This window comes from Nelumbo nucifera, chromosome 5 (assembly GCF_055504915.1).
Source record: "Nelumbo nucifera cultivar China Antique chromosome 5, China Antique-T2T, whole genome shotgun sequence".
NCBI lineage: Eukaryota > Viridiplantae > Streptophyta > Magnoliopsida > Proteales > Nelumbonaceae > Nelumbo > Nelumbo nucifera.
In genome coordinates this window covers 83,708,468-83,728,564 of record NC_142653.1, presented here as the reverse complement: position 1 = coordinate 83,728,564, position 20,097 = coordinate 83,708,468, and the positions used below count along the sequence as shown (strand labels likewise).

The 20,097-nt window shown below is 30.4% G+C and overlaps 1 protein-coding gene across 8 annotated transcripts in view; it reads right to left on the bottom strand.

Annotated features, from left to right (window-relative positions):
* Positions 1 to 13,329: 13,329 nt before the first annotated feature.
* LOC104593732 (mediator of RNA polymerase II transcription subunit 9-like) overlaps positions 13,330 to 20,097 on the bottom strand; it is a 39,641-nt gene continuing 32,873 nt past the window's right edge. For 4 of the 8 annotated variants that reach the window (XM_088887947.1, XM_010253692.3, XM_019197144.2 and 1 more), the window contains 5 exons: positions 15,422 to 15,700; positions 14,211 to 14,273; positions 14,009 to 14,089; positions 13,681 to 13,739; positions 13,330 to 13,581 (listed from right to left, as the gene is read on the bottom strand). In XM_088887947.1, the coding sequence (XP_088744073.1) occupies positions 13,524 to 13,581; positions 13,681 to 13,739; positions 14,009 to 14,089; positions 14,211 to 14,273; positions 15,422 to 15,637 (477 nt within the window). In that variant the 5' untranslated portion in view covers positions 15,638 to 15,700 and the 3' untranslated portion in view covers positions 13,330 to 13,523. Of the gene's footprint in view, positions 13,598 to 13,680; positions 13,740 to 14,008; positions 14,090 to 14,210; positions 14,274 to 15,421; positions 15,701 to 20,097 lie in introns of all 8 variants that reach the window. The other 4 variants (XM_010253694.3, XM_088887949.1, XM_010253695.3 and 1 more) reach the window with 3 other exon arrangements.

The window sequence follows — 20,097 nt, the reverse complement described above, 5'->3', positions numbered from 1 at the left end:
TGAAACCCACTTTTAAGGGTGCTTTTTTGTTTTTGGTTTTTTTTTATTATTATAAGAGTAACATTACTCTCTCTCTCTCTATCTCCATCTCTCTATCCAAAGCTGAAAGCCCTTCTTCATTTTTTTTTTCTTTTCCATACCCTCAGGCCCGAAGTCAAGCCGCCCTGAACTGAAAGCAACCTTTGGACGTCATCTTATCTTCAAGCAAACAAGACTTGACCCTTTCTTTCACTAAATACAACTCATTCATCATAATCAAGAAAAGGAAAGGAGGTAAATGACGGATGTAAAAACACAGCATTCGTATGAATAATTTAACATGCATCCTAATTAATATGGGTAATTGGCCCCGGATGCCAAGTGGCACCTCCGCGGCCATCTTATGTCTTTGACCACATCAACACCAATGGACAAACGCAGCTAAAACGAGAAGTCCTATAATAAGGAAGACAGTTCCACCAGGGATTACGACTTATCTCAAAAATCTCGGTAGATAATCTCATCCCAATAACTCCAGAAAACTTCATCCGAATAAAACATGAATCTTTGGCTATAAATAGGTAACCCCTGCTCAAGGTAAGGAACTTTTGACTATTCAACCTCCATATTATTATTCTATTCCTGCTCAGACCGACATTACTCTCACTTACTCGGCCTGACCGCCCAACCTCTTCCATTACTTATTTGAGCGTCAGAGTACTTACCTGGGGAACAGCCCCTAGGGCCTTTGATCTCTTTCTTGGTTGCAGATCTTGATCTTGTTGTGCGGCTTTATCTTTCTACCTCAGCTTCATCAGTTGGCAAGATTATTTGACTATGATCTTGGTCCAAAACACTTCAGATTGGACAACATCGGTAATATTCAAAATTCAGTACAAATATAAATATATATACAATACAAATACATACAAAATATAAGATTTTGCACTCTACATATTACAAAACTGAGCTTAATGAGTTAAATTTGACTACCTTTTACCAATCAAAACAGGAGGAGCTCCTCCGGGGCCCAATTGCCCAAATAACAAATGCTACAAAATGAACTCTCACTATATGGACTGTGGTTGCTATCTCTTCCCGAGGAGCAGGATGGTATTAAGATTATGGATGTCTATAAGTTAAACATTGCTCTTGTCTCTAAATTAGGATGGAAATTGCTGGTTGGCAGAAGCACTTCATGGTATAGAATCTAGCTTATTTGACAAATATCTGTCTTTTATTTGATAAATAATATCTTTCTTCTTCTAGACACAATAAATCCAAAAGACAATTGGTCTCATGTAAGGAATAAATAAGGATGCCAACATCTAGTCGGATAATTACCATTCCGTAATCTTCTATACTAATTTTATAACAGTCATTCTTCTCATTGATGCTTCAAACCAACTTTTTGATTCAGAGGCAGCTACAATAATATATATCAAGCACAAATCTCTTCCTATCCATGCTCTGTTAATGCATACACCAATAACTCAGAACTATCGATCGAGTCTCTTCAATGCATCTTTAGAAATAATATGATCATTTACCTTCGAGTAGGGGTGTAAATGGTATTCGAAAATCTGATTTTGAATTCGATATTTGACATAATTGAATTAAATTTGAATAATTCAAATATCTAATCAGTCGAATTTGAATATCTTATTCATACCAAATAGCTATTTGGATTCAAATTCAGATATGACCTGATTTGATTCGGTAAATATCTGAATTCAATCGATTATTTAATTTTTATATATAATATATAAAATATTTTATATAATTTATATATAACAATTAAGTTATATAAATGATTAATATATTTATATAGTTATATCAATAAAATATTTATTTTATATATTTATTAATTATCTAAATAATTAATTAATTAAATTCGAATCGAATATTCAAATATTTAATCGGATTCGAATTCGGATAATAATTTTTAATATCCGTCGGATATCGAATTGAATTCGAATGTTGGATTTTCTAATTAGATTCAAATTCAGATATTGCCTGATCCGATTTGAATTCGACTTGTTTACACCCCTACCTCCGAGAGTGACCATATTCTCATGGTGGTGAAAACATAACTTTTTAATCGTTTGAGCAGAACTTTTTGAAAGGAGCCACCAATTAATTTATGGGGTAAGTGGACTGCAATCCACCTCAGAAATCTGAATTGTAGCCCCCTCCAAGTCTACTAGTAGCCCCTCCTATAAACTGCATCTTGTCCATGAATTTAACATTAATCCACGAACAAGATTCAATCTATTCCTAAAAATCTTAACTCCACCCTAAGGCGGATTGAACTATAAAAACCCCTTAATTTATCGATCCCTTATGCATTGCGTGTGGAAGAGAGAGTGAGAAATTTATTGTTTTTCAATATATTCAATTTGAATAGGTCTCAAATTAGGAATACTGAGGTTGTAATAAACAAAACAAATGGGAAAATTATCAACCATGTGCTTCAAGACGGAGAAACAAATGATCACCCCATAGGTCACTCGATTGATTTGGTCCTAGTTGAAGGCCTTGTGGACTGGGGGAGTATGCGTATGGGAAGGGTAAGAAAACGACTTGAGAACCACAGACATAATTGTATAAACAAGGTAAAAATGACAAATTTAATAGCCAACCAGAGCAGCCGGAATTAGGTTATTTTAATCGAGCTTCGAGCCCACTTAATTGACTTTTCTCATTTATTATTGAGTTTCTAACCTCGTTACTTCATTGGTGAACGGGGTTTCCTAAAAAAAGGTTAGAACCTAATTGGCTAATATTGTTGTTTTTTGCAAGAAAAGCTATTGAAACCTAATTGACTTTTCTCAATTATTATTGAGTTTCTAACCTCGTTATGAACGGGGTTTCCTAAAAAAAAGGTTAGAACCTAATTGGCTAATATTGTTGTTTTTTGCAAGAAAAGCTATTGAAATATGAATGCATCATGACGATTAATGAGAGTCCTTAACATAACTAGAGCAACATTTATTTTACTGGGTATCAATCCGGGTAAGTGATACCCATTTCCTAGGTGGGTAAATAATTTTCCCACCTAGGGGAAAAGTTGCCGACACTTGAATAGGACAAAAATGCCCCTTTTAATAATAGATTTTTATGACTAAAATGGTCATTACCTTATTTACATAGAAATAAAAGAACATGGATAAATGCACCTACCCGGGTAACTGCATTTACCTAGGTAAGTAACTTATCGAAAAGCAAACAGGACCAAAATGTTAAACTAGAGCGTCATCAAATGCCGCCTAGCCCAATTGGTTTGATGGAAGATATAGTGGGTTGAGATCAAGGAACTGTTTCTGGTTAACCAAATTAAACGGATAATGACACTTGCATAATTAGGGCACATCTATATACGTGCATGATAATAATAATTAATTACACTACTAAATTTTGTGTTCCTGTATTAAATAATATTATTTTTTATTTTAATAATTATTTTTATTTAATATGATGATTATATAACATTAGAAATGCTCCGAAATGTCTTTGACAAAACTCTGCACTTTTTTATTTATTGTGTTCGATCTTTTTTAAATATTTATTAGGGAGAAAGAAGGTTCAACCCAAAGTCAGAATTTTTAAGCATATTTTTGTTTAGTATGAATAATATATAAATGCATGTTCAAAATTTTCTATTAAATTTATAAATATTCTATATTATTATTTTTTATTATTTAATTTATGAGATAATAAAAATTACTTATTTACCAAGAGGAAATGCAATTCCATTATATTGTTTGAATATTGGTTTTTAATATTGTGGTAAAATCAATTATATATATATATATATATCATTTATATATAATATATATGTTATTTATTATTTATTTATAAATATATTATTTATATTGCATTTTTGTATAAACTTCTTATATGATGAAAATAATTGAAAAATAGGTATATTTTTTTGTTTTTCTTTATTTCATCTATTATATTTTCTTTTCCTTTTAATATTTTTTTTTCATTAAATCGGATCGTTTCAGATTCGGATATCCAACATTTTGATCTGATTCAAATTCAAGTCAATATTTATGAGATCCGATTAGATCTTTGGATTAAATCAAATTTGAATATACCTTAATTCAAATCCGATCTCATTTGTTTGCATCCCTACCAGCCACTTGCCTACAATGACCTAGCTAATTAAATCATTGAACCATTTGAAATGGATAGTGGGGTCATGTGTTAGACATTAATGCTCTTTATTTTTTATCTTAATTTTTATCCCATTGCTATCATTAATGAAAATAATAATTCTCATTAATCACATTTTTTTATATGATGAATAAATAATATTATAGAATGTACCCCAAATTATCTACAAATTTTCATATTTTATAAAATTTTATGTATTTTATTATTTAATAATAACATCATGTGTTGATCCATTTGACATGGATAGTTGAACCACTAACCTACCACTTGGATGGGAAAACCATTTTTTCTTTTTCAGTTGATTTTAAATCATGTATTCCATTTTCATCATCAGTAAAAGTAATTTTATTTTGTGTTTATTTTTGCACGTGGTAGTATCAATTGATGATGTTGATAATAATCAATAACCAAAGGAGTTTACTGATTGAACTGTTAACCTATTTAACCAGGAAAATGAACTATGATTAAGACATTAATTCATTTTTTTCTTTGTATTTTAGCCATTTCTATCTTTACTAACAATAATTCTCATTTTTTCAAACATATTTTTGTTTAATATGAAAAATATATAATATTAATGTATGTTTAAATTTTTTATAAAATTTATAAAAATCTATATATTTATTGTTTAATATTTAATTTATGAGATAATAAAAATTACTTATTTACCAAGAGGAAATGCAATTCCAATATATTGTTTGAACATTGGTTTTTAATATTGTGCTCAAATCAATTATTTATATATAGTATATATTATATTTTTCTTTTTCTTTTAATAATTTATTACTTTTTAAAAAAATAAAATCAGATTGTATCAGATTTGAATATTCAACATCTTAATGGGATTTGGTTTTGAATCAATATTTATGAGATCCGGTTGAATCTTTTGAGCATATCAGATTTGAATATACCCTAATTCAAATCTGATGTGATCTATTTTCGTCCCTACTAAACCACTTGCCTACGATGACCTAGCTAATTAAATTATTGAACCATTTGACATGGTTATCCTAATTTTTATCCCATTTCTAATCATTAATGAAAATAATTCTCATTAATCACACTTTTTTATATGATGAATATATAATATTATAGAATGTATCCAAAATTATCGACAGATTTTTACATTTTCTAGAGTTTTATGTATTTTATTATTTAATAATAACATCCATTTGCCATTAATAGTTTAACCACTAACTCACCACTTGGATGGAAAAATCATTTTTTTCTGTTTTGGTTGGTTTTAAATCATGTATTATATTTTCATCGTCAATAAAAGTAATTCTTATTTTGGCATTTATTTTTGTTTAATATGGTGAATATATAACAACAAAATTGTATCAAAATGATTTATATAAATTGACCCATTTGTCCCAATTGACCCATTTAATATTCGTTACTTAGTTATGACATCATAGATTGACCCATTTGACCTGAAATGTTAGATCATTAACCTACCTACCATCTAGATATGGAAATGGTTTCTTTTTCTAATTGGTTTTAAATTTTGCATTTCATTTATACCATTGATAAAATCATTATTATCTATAATACTTATTTTTGTTTATATTATTAGTATATACTATTATATACGTGCCTAAAATTGTTTCATATTTTTTGTATTATTCTAGTTTAAAAAATTATTTTTAATTATACAAAATCGGTTAACCTATTTGACCTGAAAAGTTAAACTACTAACCCACCCCCTAAATAGGAAGATGGTTTAATTTCCCATCAGTTTTAAGTTATATATTTGATGTCCATCATTAATAAAATTATGTCTATTTTGTCATAGTTATTTTTTAATATGACAAATATATAATAATAGAAATGTGTCCATTTTTTTCAAAATTTTTTGTATTTTTTATATTCCTAAATTTGTATTATTTATTTATGACATTATGAAATTATCCATTTTACCTAAATGGTTGAAGTACTTACCCACGACTTACATGGAAAGTATGATTTCATTTCTAGGTTTATTTTAAAACTATAAAATTCCTTCTATTAATAATTATTGTGTATGAATTTATTAGTAGAATTTAATGACGATAAACAAAAGTATTTTTTATATTTCTAAATTTGTACTACTTATTTATGACATCATGAAATTATCCATATGACCCAAATGGTTGAACTACTTACCTACCACTTAGATAAAAAATATGATTTCAATTCTATGTTTATTTTAAAAATATAAAATTCCATTCAATTAATAATTATTGTATATGAATTTATTAGTGGAATTTAATGATGATAAACAAAAGTATAAATGTTGGATTCAATGAAAAAGAATGTGATTTATTTAGTCACTTAAATGTGAGACTTAATGAGAGGTAATTAAATGTATTTTAATGGTATTCTATTAATTACATTTTTTGCCCTTTTAATGGAGAAGAACTAAATTCAAGAGGAGGGGTATTTCAGTAAAGAAAATTCCATAAGCCAATACCTCCTCATTCACACATGTTTTTATTAATGATGGAAATGGAATGCAAAAATTAAAACCAATTGGAAATAAAAATATTTTCCTATTATTTCTAATTAAATCCTATATTTAAGATATACTTTTCTCATCATTCTATTCTTGTAATTAAATCCACAATATTAATTTTAATAATATATAAATAAATATTTTGAAAAGTAATTTGAAAACAAAACCATTTTCTTCTCTCCAGGTGGTGGGTAAGCAATTCGACCATTTGGGGTCAAATGGATTAATAAATAATGCCATAATTAAATAATAAAATAAATAATTATAAAATGTAAGAAGTATTTTTATTAATGATGAAAATAGAATGTCAAATTCAAAATCTACCTAGAAATGAAATGTAAGAAGTATTTTTATTAATGAGAAAAATTGATATAGAGAAAGTAAATACAAAAACCAAAAACCATTTTTATTTATTTTCAAATCACATAGTCATTGAGCAGATAAAGATGACTGTGAGAGAGAGAGAGAGACTAATAACCTTTTTTTTTTCCAATCACCCAACTTTAAAGCGCAATTTCAATATAAGCTTTTTTTTGTGTATAACATGGATTAAAAATTTCATGTTGGCAATAGGCACATAAGCCTCTGATGACATGGCGATGGTTTTTAGAATTTGAAATGTAGAGCTGGTTGTTAGAGTTTTATTGGTTTATGGACCAACTTGTAGCCTAATTTTAAATGTACAACTGGCTTCGGCTATAATTTTCCCTAATTTAAAACTAATCCAAAAGCAAGATATTTTCTTATCTAGATTGTGGGTCAATGATCCAACCTTTAAAAAAAACCATCATGTCATAATTAAATAATAAACATTTAAGTTTATTTTTAATCATATTATTACTTTTGTTAATTTTCCATTTCTATCTTAACTATGATATATCTAAAATTCAAGTAATTAATATAAAGAAAATTTTCTCACGTGCAACGCATGTGCTTAATTACTAGTATTTCAAAATTTTAAATGGTTCGTGTTATGCATGGGATATTTGAACCAATGAATGATGCCACAACCAAATATAGATTTTAATCAAATTGGGTGTAGCCACTTGTTTGATTCTTCACTGCTTGTGATAGTGCCAATCTATTTGATTACTGAAATCATATTTCAATTACTTCATCCTAACTGAGTGTGAGTGGTAATGTTAAAAAAAGCAAAACTGACTTAAAATATGATCAAGGATTCTGTTTGACATATAATGTAATGTGTGTATATTAGTACGCAAAAAGCTCCATATTACAACATTAGCACAATGGCTTAGAGGGTTGTGGAACCAACCACAATGCTTCATGTCAGTCATAAATTAAAATCTAAGGACTGTCTTAAAGGTGATTGGTTAGTACTTAAGTTATTTTGTTCAATTTTAAAATGAGAAAATTCAAAAAAAAACCAAGAAAAGAGACAATGCTTTTGAGAAGAAACTAGAAAAAAGATAAGTGATTTTGAGAATAAAACATAAAGTAGGAAAGTGCCAACTTGGCACATTCCATTTTAATATACAGATATAGATAAACCAAAAACCGAACATACCATTCGGCTTATGCATATTAATAAACCGAAATCAATCCAACAACTTTGAAAACCAACCATATGGGATCGATTATGGATAATTTGGTCGGTTTGGTGATATGTATGTAGATGTGTGTATTATGTTATAACTTAAAAATTTTATTGTTGGGTTCAACCACCGGTGGTTTTGATTTGTCAAAGCTCTTCTAATATCATCATGTCTTTCCAGTAGCATGGATTTCTCCACCCGTAAACATATGATCAATCATCAATTGCTATTGATTCAGGTGTTGGGTTTGGTTCACTCAAATTTTGACAAAAGCCCAAGCCCACCCAAATTGCATCCTTAATGTATTGATCTCTAGTTTTGGTTCACTAAAAAAAGTTTTCCATTAATAACATAATAACATCTTTATTTATATAAATTTTCTAATACAAAAAAGTCAATTTTTATATAAACGTAGATTAGTGGATTTGATAAATTCAATTTAATGTTATATTCTTGAATATTTTGTATGCAAAATTTTTACTTTTTAAATAATAAATATGTTATAGTGTAAATTGAAATATTAATCAATAAATTATAAAAAAAATGCAAATTTTTAAGATACATATCATGAGAAAATTTATAAATTTTAAGTAATAAAATAATTATTGTATTATTAATATTTTATTTGTATAAATTTATTAAGAGTAGAAATCAATTTTTGATGTAAATGTAAATTTGATAGATTATTTGTTCTATTAACGTTTATAAAATACAATTTTTTAGTATTGCTCTTTTTAATTTTAAGTTGGAGTTGTTGAGCATTAATATATGGATTTGTTTGGATTACCATGCTGACAACAAAGTCAACAAAGTTTATTTTATTTTATTCATTATTATAAATTTTAAAATGGATTAATGGCTTGAGTGTATTAGTTGGCTTAGGCATAAAGTGACTTGGGTTTGAACCAAATGGGTGTATCAAAAAAAAAAAAAAAAGACTAATAGGTATGTCATTAAAGACATGGAAAATTAAAAAAAAAAAACAAAAAGTAGTAGGGTGGTCATGCAAGACATGGGAAATTTATATTAATGATATACTTATTAGAGAGAGGAGTAACCATGGCAAATTTATAAAAAATTGTTACAAATTTTCTAAAATCTACAGTAATATATCTTTGATCTTCTAATTTAATAAAATTTAATGAATATTTTTAGAAAACACATAAACAAATTTTTCAGTAATAACCAGAAATTGTAATAATTTTCAATGTTTTTAACTGAAATCAATTACTGAAATTTTCAGAAATTAAAGATAATAATTTATTAATTATTATACCAGTAAAAAGTAATCAATAAATATTTTTCAGGAAATACATAATGAAATATTCAAAAATGACCTGAGATTGTAATAAATTTCAATATTTTTTAACTGATATCAATTACCGAAAATTTCAGGAATTAATGATAATAATTTATTAATAATTGTTACATCAATTTATCAATAACTTAATTAACAGTAATTACTGAATAATCTAGAAAATTATTTGTGCAAAAAATAAATTTCTGGAAATAATTTATTGTTAATGAATAAGCTGAAAAAAGTAATTTTAAATAATTTACAATGGATATTGTACAAAATTCCAATAATATTCCGAAAAATACATAAATTTTATAGCATTTTCAATATTACACTAATATATCTTTTATTCTCAAATTAAAATTAATCAACAATTTTCTGAAAATTTAATAATTCGAATAAAAGTAATAAATAATTATCTGAAATTGTAATAAATATTTTTGGAAAATACATAAATGAAATTATTCATAAATTATATGAAATAATTATCTGAAATTGTAATAATTTTCATTATTTTTAACTGAAATAATTATATTTTTATTTTCAATATTAACTGAAATTTTCAGAAATTATACGAGTTAATTATATGAAATATTCAGAATTTAATTTCAGACAATCAATTACTGAAATGCTTTTCAATATTTTTAAGTGAAATTAATTACTATAATTTTCAGAAAATAAAGATAATAAATTATTAATAAAGGATTTTAAGAAGTAAAAGATAATAATTTTCAATATTATTGATATTTAAGAATGTAATAAATTTCAATATTCTTAACTGAAATCAATTACAGAAACTCTCAGCAAAATATTATGGAGAATTAATAATCCTAAAAACTTATTGAGATTTTTTATTAATATTAATTATTTTAGTAGTTATCAAAAATTAATTATAGTAAATAATTATTATTTGTTTTAATTTATCAAAAATGACATTTTTAAATAACAATGAATTACAATTTAAAATTAAAAAGAAAAAGAAGACGTAAATTTGCACATCCTCAAGAGAAAGAAGATGATTTTAGGGTAAAAAATATATTGAGATAGTTAAGGATGAAAATTAGAAATAATTTAGGAGTAAATAAATAGGAAAAAGTGGAAGAGAGGATAAATAGGAATTACAGATAATTTAGGAGAGAGATTTTAGGGTAAAACATATATTGAACTAATTAAGTAGAGAATTTATGTGGATAGAGAGAGTCAGAAAAGTTAGTTATGGAGAGAGAGAGAGAGAGAGATTTTAGGAAGATTTAAGAGAGACTTAAGAGATGTTTCATAAAGATTTTTAGGTAATTGGGAAGTAGGGATTAATGGGAGCAACGAGAGGCCTGTTGATGTGGCCTAATGAGAGGGCTAGAAAGTAGTAGAGAAAGGAGAGAGAAAATTAAGGAAAATGCAAGAAGGGGGTTTGGAGAAAGGAGAGGCCATGTGTCGCAGACAACCTTGGTTTAATATTATAACCATTGTTAGATTATTAGCACTTAAATCATTTCTTACTATTTCTACTTATGTTCTTCTTGATCTATTCCTACTCCTTTTAGCCCCTTTCAAATTGCAATAATAGATCACTTCTTATGGTTGGTGTTAAAGGTATCAAACCATTTTATAGTTTTACTTTCCCTCCCTATATCATTATTGAAACTACTCCTATGTTCGATCCTTTGAATGACTTTATATATTTGGCCTATCCTTTCTAGTTTTTTCCATTCGTCCATCTCAACATAAATATTTCTGCCAATTATTTTTGAACATGTTTTTTACTTTAGGTTTATAGTCATTTTATAGAATTTTCATTTTAATCTAAGTGGTATTCATCTATTACATAAGATCCCAAATGCACCCGTCCATTTTGCTCAAATCACACTAATTCTATATATTGGCAACACCCTCTTCAATATCTCCTTTGTTATGAATTATTGAATCAAGGGACATGAAAATGTTAAATTGAGTTAACTCTTAGTCTTCAATCCCAAGTGTTCCTGAATTTGCACTCCTATCATTATTAAATTTACATATCATATGCTCTATTTTAGTCTTGCACATTTTAAAATCTCTTATTTCTAAGTTATTAACTAATAAGAAAACTTGATTTTGTATTGAATCCTTCATTAATTTCATAAATTAAAACAATATCATCAACAAACAAAATTGGATATAACTATTAATTGAACCCAAAAGTCAAAACCTGATCCAACAATTTTGGATGCACATGATCCCTTTAATAAAGAAAATGTGGATCCAACGATTCTTAATTAAGTGTTTTTTAATATGTATATGTATTATATAAAAATATCTATAATCAGGGGCGGAGCTAGGGGGACCCAGGGGAGCCATAACCCCCCCCCCCTCTATGGTTCAAAAAATCTCCACTTCCTACGTAAATTTTCCCCTCCCCCACTCTCTACCTTCATTATTTATCTTTATATAAATTTATTCTACATGTAAAAGTGGAATGTTTAATTCTTTTTATAAATTTTTAGTTCTCTCCTTATTTTAAAAGATGGTGAAATGAAATTTGAATAAACCAAAAAATCAAATAGGACTAAGTTTGATTTGAAACCCTTTTAAATTTTGTTTTTTTTTATAATCAGATTAATCTCAAATGCAGATGGATGTGATTTGAATCTGTTAGTGTCGACTAAAAGGTAGAATGGTCATTTAAGTTTTATTAGTATGGTGATGCGTCTTTGAGGTAGATGATGTGTCCCATACTTAAGTAGGGGCACAAGAGTCATTTGTAATGGAAAAAGAAAGTCAGGAAGAAGAAGGAAGAAGAGGGAGGAAAGAGAGGAAAGAAAGATTAGAGAAAAATCAGTTTAATTAGAGAAAAAAGGAAGAAGGAAGAAGAGGAAAGAAGAGGAAAGAAAGAATAAGAGCGAGGAGAAAAATCTGGTTCGAACTCGAGAGAAAAATTAGTTCTCTCCAGTCGACCCAGAGTGTATTAACCTTTCTATTTTTCCATTGCAAATGACTCTTGTGCCCCTACTTAAGTATGGGACACATCATCTAACTCAAAGACACATCACCATAATAATAAAACTTAAATGACCATTCTACCTTTATTTAGTCAAAAAAACACTCCCCCTTAAGCTGGACAATATATATCATATAGTCTTAGCTTGTTACATATGTAATCCACTCTTTCCCAATTCAACCCTTTGGTGAATAGATATGCCCATTGCTTCCTATGTTAACATAAACTATACTTATTACACCACTAAGAACCTTCTCTCTCACAAAGTGATAATCAACTTCTATATGTTTTGTTCTTTCATGAAAGATTAGATTGGAGGAAATGTGGACAACAGCTTGGTTGTCACAATAAAACTTCATTGGTGTGCCAATTGAGTACTCTATTTCCTATAGAAGGTTCCTCAACCACATCAGTTCACAAGTTGTATGTGACATGGCTTCTGTATTCAGCTTCTGCACTGTTTCATGCCACCACTATTTGTTTCTTACTCTTCCATGTCACCAAGTTACCCCCAAGAAAGGTATAATAACCTATGGTCGACCTCCTATTAGATACAAAACCAGCCCAATCAGCATCGGTGTACCTTTCTATCTCAAGTTTTCCTCCACTCCTGTATAGCAAACCACGACCCAGAGTAGAGGTGCTTAAATTCATTTTGCACGCTTATCCCAGGTGCTTAAAAATGACACAGTGGAACCTACAAAAATATATCTCCAGCTTCTCAATTTGCGACCATTGAAATCCCCTTAAACCTGTCAATTGTATTCATTTCATTTGACATTGCGCCCACCTCTGCCATCAAGACACAGTACAGGCTATATAAAAATGCATCTTTATGCACAATAGGTAAGTAAAGAAATAGGGGTATCTCCATATGTTCCCAACATAGGGAAAAAAGCCTACAGGAATCTCTTTTTCCAGTATATATATCATAAAAAATGACAACATTGAAATGAACTAAGATGTGCCTTTCTGGAATGGACAAAGCATATTTACTAAAACACGTGTGGTAAAAACTACTTGCAGTATTGTTAACATACATTATCTGTCTGACTTAACCAGATCTTCAATAGAGCTTCTGTACTTGGAAATCAGATCCCTGTCAAAGAATTAAACTATTTAATATTAGCAATGACTTTTTATCCAACATTTAGATTATCTGTTGCAAATAAAAGATTACAATAAAGGTAGCACCAACCTTCTCTGGTTTAGGAGTTGCTCGCTTTCCTCCATCTTACGCTTCTGTCCATCAACTGTCTATGACCAAGACCAAATATATTGCCCATGATCACCCCCACACCAGGGGGTTTTTCAATTGTGGCACAGGTTACAACGAGATCAAGACTCAAAAATGCATTAAGGTGCTAGTTTCATTTTGCACATCTACCCTAGGTGCTTAAAGAATGATACAATTGAAGAAAATCAACTACAATCCATTATTGTTAGTTAATTTAATTGTTATTTTTTATCACATAATAGTACAATACTAAAACTAGAAAATAATATTTAGATGGGTCATTACATACCATGGCCTTTGTGTTGATCGATACTGATATTGAGTTCAATAATTGTTGACATTTCTCGAAGTGGCTAGTTAATTCATTTACCTATTATGAAAAAAAAAAATTGAAGAATAAGTGAATGAAAAGTCCTAAAACTATGATTGCAAATTACCCCGGTTCCACATTATAAAGAAATATTTTACAATGTTGGAATGAAAATGCTTACCAGAGCATCTGAATGCTGATCACGTGTGCCACTTTCAATAGCTTCAGATAAATTCTCTACCAACTGAAATTGCCAAGAAAACATTAAGAAAAACCAAAGTTTATTTCTCATCAAACTGGCTCAAGAAAATAAAGAATCAGTCTTATTATCTTATAGACGATAATTTGTTTTCAAGGCACCAAGGCGAGGCTAGGTGACAGGGGGGCACCTTGTCGCCTAGTTGTCTAGGTGGGCACCTAGGTGATGGGTTTTTTCAAGTAAAAACATGAACCCTTGGGTAACTCCCTTGGTTCCATAGCAACCAGCAGCCAGCTTTCCCCAGTAATTATCTATAATCTTTATAAAAGAAAGTATAAAATTCATATTAAAACATAGAAAAATCAATATACAATATATTCATCAGAATAAAATGAAAAAGAGAAAAGTAAATGCAGAAAATATAGGGGCTGAGCCCCTGTTTTCATACTAAGAATGTGTTGATTAAACAAAATTTTAAGTTCTCCCTTGCCATTGTGTGTGTGTGTGATAATCAGTTCTTCCTTGGTTCAGGTTTTGAAGTCTCTAAGGGTTCAAGACAGCATACGCTAACATGTATGTTGATTTTACTCTGACAAATAAGAATATTATAAAAACAAAACTAGCACATAAACCCACAAATGAATAATTTAGTTTAATAATATGTATTTTATTAATATGACATCAAAAAATAAATAATATAAAAAAATCAAATAAATAATTTATGCATATTTTATTAATATGCATAAAATTTCTAGATGATTAAGCCAGGCAACCCTCCATGGGTGCCTTGTCACTTGGGTGCAAACTTGGCAACTATGTTATAGACAATATAAAATAGATGAGAAAGTACACTGAAAACAAAGATATATTTGTTTTTAGTATTGATTACTCGCCTTTCATGGCATAGTACCACAAACTTTACCTAGCAACATTACACTCTTCTCAAAGGTGGATTTAGAGCCATTAGTAGCAGGGCTCAAAACCGCATTGCGTCTGGGGCTTACCCAATTACATGCCAACCAAACCATATTAAATATCATCGAGCACTTTATAAGAACAAAAATCAAGTTATACCATATTGCCAGTTAGCATATGCTGAGGATTATCAATGATTATTCTGATGATAGCACTCCCAAGAAGAAACAAAATGAATCTGGTTTGAGAGAAAATTTAACACAAGCACACATACATACATGCAAGAGATGAAAATGAGAAGCCAGTGACTGGTGCTGATGATGTTGTTGATGGCGCTGTGGCTGTTGCTGCTGCGGCTGTTGCAGCTGCTGCTGCAGCTGATGATGATATTGTTGATGAAGGTGAGAATGGTCTTGATTTGATGTTATTGATGAAGCATTGTGATTTGAGGCACTTGGAATCATCATCCAGCTCCCTCCTGAGTAGGGGTCCATTATTTTCTTTTTCAGAAGCCTTTGAACTATTTTAGGAATGGATCAATAGTCGTTTCTGCTAACCTACACAGTGGGTGCAAAGACGTAAATAAAAGAGGACTGTAGTCGCATGGATCAGCACGTCAAATCTCATGTTGAAATTTTGGGTGCCGCAAGAGTGAAAATGGAAACAGAAAATGAAAATAAAGGTAATTTTTTTAATTTTCACTAATATATCATTGTGACTTAGAAATAATCTAAAAGTTGACCAAATAAACAACGTAAAAGGAGAGCTATAAAAACTGGAAACAATTGCTTCTTTTTATAATGGAGAACAAGGAAGTTCCATTACACTCTTCCCATCTTCCCCCTGTTTTTCTGTAATTTTGTAATGAGTGATAGATTGCAAATGAAAGGTTGTAAAATTTTGTGGCTCAATATTCATTTTCTTTTCTTTTTAGCAATAAAAAGAGGAATGTTGTTGATTGCTGCCCCGTACACTTTAACAAGGCAAGTTAAAATGAGGTTTCCAATATACCATACCAAGTTAAACAAGTTTAATGGATTTATAGATATAAGCATTGCTTTATGAAGCCTTTTATTTTTTATTTTTTAATAACTGCACAAGGAAAAGAAACATTACTATGCACCATTGGAATGAACGAATTTTTGAAGCAAAGAGCACAACAAAGATTATTGAAACAAGACATCAGAAAGAAGAGATTATTGCAGGTTGCCCAAAGAAAGTATCAGAGTATAATATACTTTAAGTTAAAAGTTAAAACCTAAAAAAGACTGAGCTGCCCCTAACACTGAATAAAATGAAGGCAGTGAAGAAATTTTCTCCTTTTTTTGAATTTTTTATTTTTTTATTCCATGTCATTTTTGAAACAAACAATGAGATGCACATTCCCTGAACCTAAATAATCTCTTCTCCTAAAATTTCTCCTAAACTACCTCCCCCACTATCCCCCACTTTCTCCAAAATTGTCTCTAATTTAGTATAGAGTTTTTTTTTTTTTTTGGAAAAGGTAAAGTAATATTTATTGAGAAGAAATTACACACAGGAGGCTGAGATCAGTCCCAGAAAAGGCGAACTGATCAAATCAGCAATTACACATTCCACCATGAACTAGAAAGAAAAACAGCTGACACATTACAATTTCTGAAATCCTCAGACACAGACACCCAAGACATCAGTTTGCCCACTGTTTTCTGAATTAGCTCTTCCGGACTTAAAGTCTTGTTACAGAAAATCCTTCTATTCCTCTCAGACCAGATGGACCACAATACAGCAATTGGAATCGTCTTCCAAACAGCCTTCTTTTTCTTCCTCAAACCCATGAGCTTCCAGCAACACATCAGCTCCTTAACCGACCTCGGCATCACCCAACTTAAATTCATGGAGCTGAGGAAATGGCTCCACAGCTGAGTAGAAAACGGGCAGTGGATGCACAATGGTCAGTGGATTCAGAACTACTCCCACACAAACTGCAAGACAGGTCCAAAATCCGAATGCCCCTTCTCACTAGGCTAGCTCTAGTAAGACATTTATTAAGAGCCATAGTCCAAACTAGGAAGTTAGCTTTAGTTGGGCTGATGGGATTCCACACTTGCTCCCAACTCACCAAATGCACTTTTTTCTCCTCTCAACCTCTCCAAAGAAAACTCCTTTGAAGCTTTTCAAGATGATTTGCAACATTGTTTGGAATAGAGAATAGAGACAGGAAATAGGTGGGTGAATTGGAGAGAGTACTCTTAATCAGAGTCACTCTACCCCCAAAAGAAAGATATTTTGCCTTCCAAGAGGCCAGCTTTCTTTCCATTCTCTCAATTACCAGGTCCCAAATTGCAGAAGAACCACCACTCACCCCCAAAGGGAACCCCAAGTATTTGACTGGAAGGGACTCAATCTGACAAGCCAAAATACCAGCACAATCTGCTAAGTTGGAAACCTAGCCCACTGGGATAATTTGGCTCTTGTTCCAATTAACTTTTAGACCAGTAATCACTTCAAACCAATATAAGATCCCATGGATTAACTCCACTTGTGAGGAAGAGGCATCCATAAAGCATAACGCATCATCTGCAAATTGGAGAATATTCACCTTCTCTCCCCCCGGAGCAATTGCTAAACCTTCCCACTCATGCGAAGCTGCAGCCTTCTTACAGAATAAAGTGAGGATCTCCATTACACATATAAAGAGTAGAGGAGACAGGGGGTCACCCTGTCTAAGACCCCTGGAACCATCAAAGAAGCCTACGGACTGTCCATTAACCAAAACAGAGAACTTTGGAGAGGTGATACAAACTTTAACCCAATTCCTCCATTTCTACCCAAAATTTATCTGATGTAACACAAGATCAACACCTCCAATTGACATGATCATAGGCCTTTTCAATATCAAGTTTGCAAATCAGCCCGGGGGAACCTTCTTTTTTCCCGGAATGAATGAGCTCATTGGCAATGAGTACAAAGTCTAACATCTGCCTACCCGGAACAAAGGCACTTTGGTTATTTGAGATAACACTACCAAGAACCCCTTTCATTCTCTCAGCAAGAACTTTATCTAAGATTTTGTAGAAGCTATGCAGAAGACTAATCGGCCTGAAGTCCTTAATATTCACTGCATCTTCAATCTTTGGAATGAGGGTTATAAAGGAAGCATTCAGACTCCTCTGCAAAGAACCCCTCTCATAGAAGTCCTAGAAAACATTCAGAATGTCCTATCTCTCCACATCCCAACATTTAATATAGAAAAGATTTGTAAGACCATCAGGCCCTGGAGACTTCTCATCAGCCAACAACTTGATTATTGCTTTTATTTCCTCCTCCATGAAGGATCTTTCAATAAAAGATGATTGCACATCACTCAACTAATTAAAAGAAAGGGACCTAGGAAAAGGTCTAAAGAACCAAGACTCCTTGTACAACTTTTTATAAAAGTTGGTAGCCACTAGCTTCATATCTATCTCAAAGACACCCCACCTAGCCCTCTCCCTCCAGCCTGGTCAATACAGAGGCTCTAGCTCTTGCATTTGCCAATTTGTGAAAAAAGTATGTATTCCTATCCCCCTCTTTCAGCCAAGCCACTTTAACTCTTTGCCTCTATTTGATTTCTTCCGACACCGCCAATTTATCAAACTTCATCTTTGCCTGAGATCTTTTTAGTCTATGCTCCTCAGAAATAGGACCCGATTCTTCAGCTGAATCAATTTCCTTTATGGTACTCAGGAGAGCTTTCTTTTCAGTACCTAAACTCATATTTTTCTCCAATTTCCAAATCTTTAATCTTGCCTTGATGGCCCCCAATTTTTTTGCTAGAATGAAAGAACCGGTGCCCACTACCTGCAGATCATCCCAAATAGACTTCAACTGAGGAACAAGAGTGTAATATTTATTAGAGATTATACTATTTATTGACTAAGTTAATATATTTTAAGTACTTATTGTATTTTTGTAATTATTATAATTATTGTATTTTTTTCATTATCAATATATTTTCAACAATTGTGTATTTTTGCTATAAATTTTCAATAATTATTGAAGATTAAACTATTGTTATTTATCGGAGATAAAGACCATTAATTTATCTAAAATTATGAGTGTTCATAAGTTGGTTCGCTCAAGCCGTAGGCCATTTGGCCAACCAAATTGACGTGGTCTGGTTGGGGAGTTGGTCAGCTGAAACCGACTGACCTTTGTGTGAAAACCGACCCACTCAAGTTGTACCGGTTTGGGTCGATTTTCACAAAAGGTCAGTTGGTTCAAAAGATTTCAACTTAAAAATTAAATTTGATTTTAACAATTACAGTGCAATTATTAAAAATAAATTTTAAAATTAGATTTATGAAATAAAACATTTTAGACTAAGAAATATGGGAAATTTCTCACGTTTTCATATTAAAAATTATATTTAAAATATAAAATATTAATATATGTCCATGGTTAGGTCATTTGATTTTGGTCGAATTGGGAATTTTTTAACCAAAACCGACATAAAATACTAGAAAACTGACCAACTCGGGTCGAGTTGATCGGGTTGGTCGGTTCATAAGTTTGACAAATAAACCTAACTGAAATTAATTATTGTTATTTTTGTATTATAAAAAATTTATTAAAAGTAGTATATAAAATATAAATAATTATTAATTATTTAAAAAGTTGAAAATATAAAACAATTGTATACTCTTTTGTGTTTCTATTAGGGTCATTTACTAGAACACACCATATAGCTTTACATATTTACTTAAACCTACCATATAGTTTTCATTTTAATAAAACATCTCATATATTTTACAACTTATTTACTTAATCAACCTTTCATTAAGGAGTGTTTGTTTTGCCATTAGGCCCATGATTTTTTATTCCAAAAATACCCTTAACACTTTTTTGTACAGAAAACAAAATTGGCCAAATATAGCCAATAGAAGGGCAAAAATGGTATTTTTATTTCTATTTTCTTTTGTTTAAATTTATT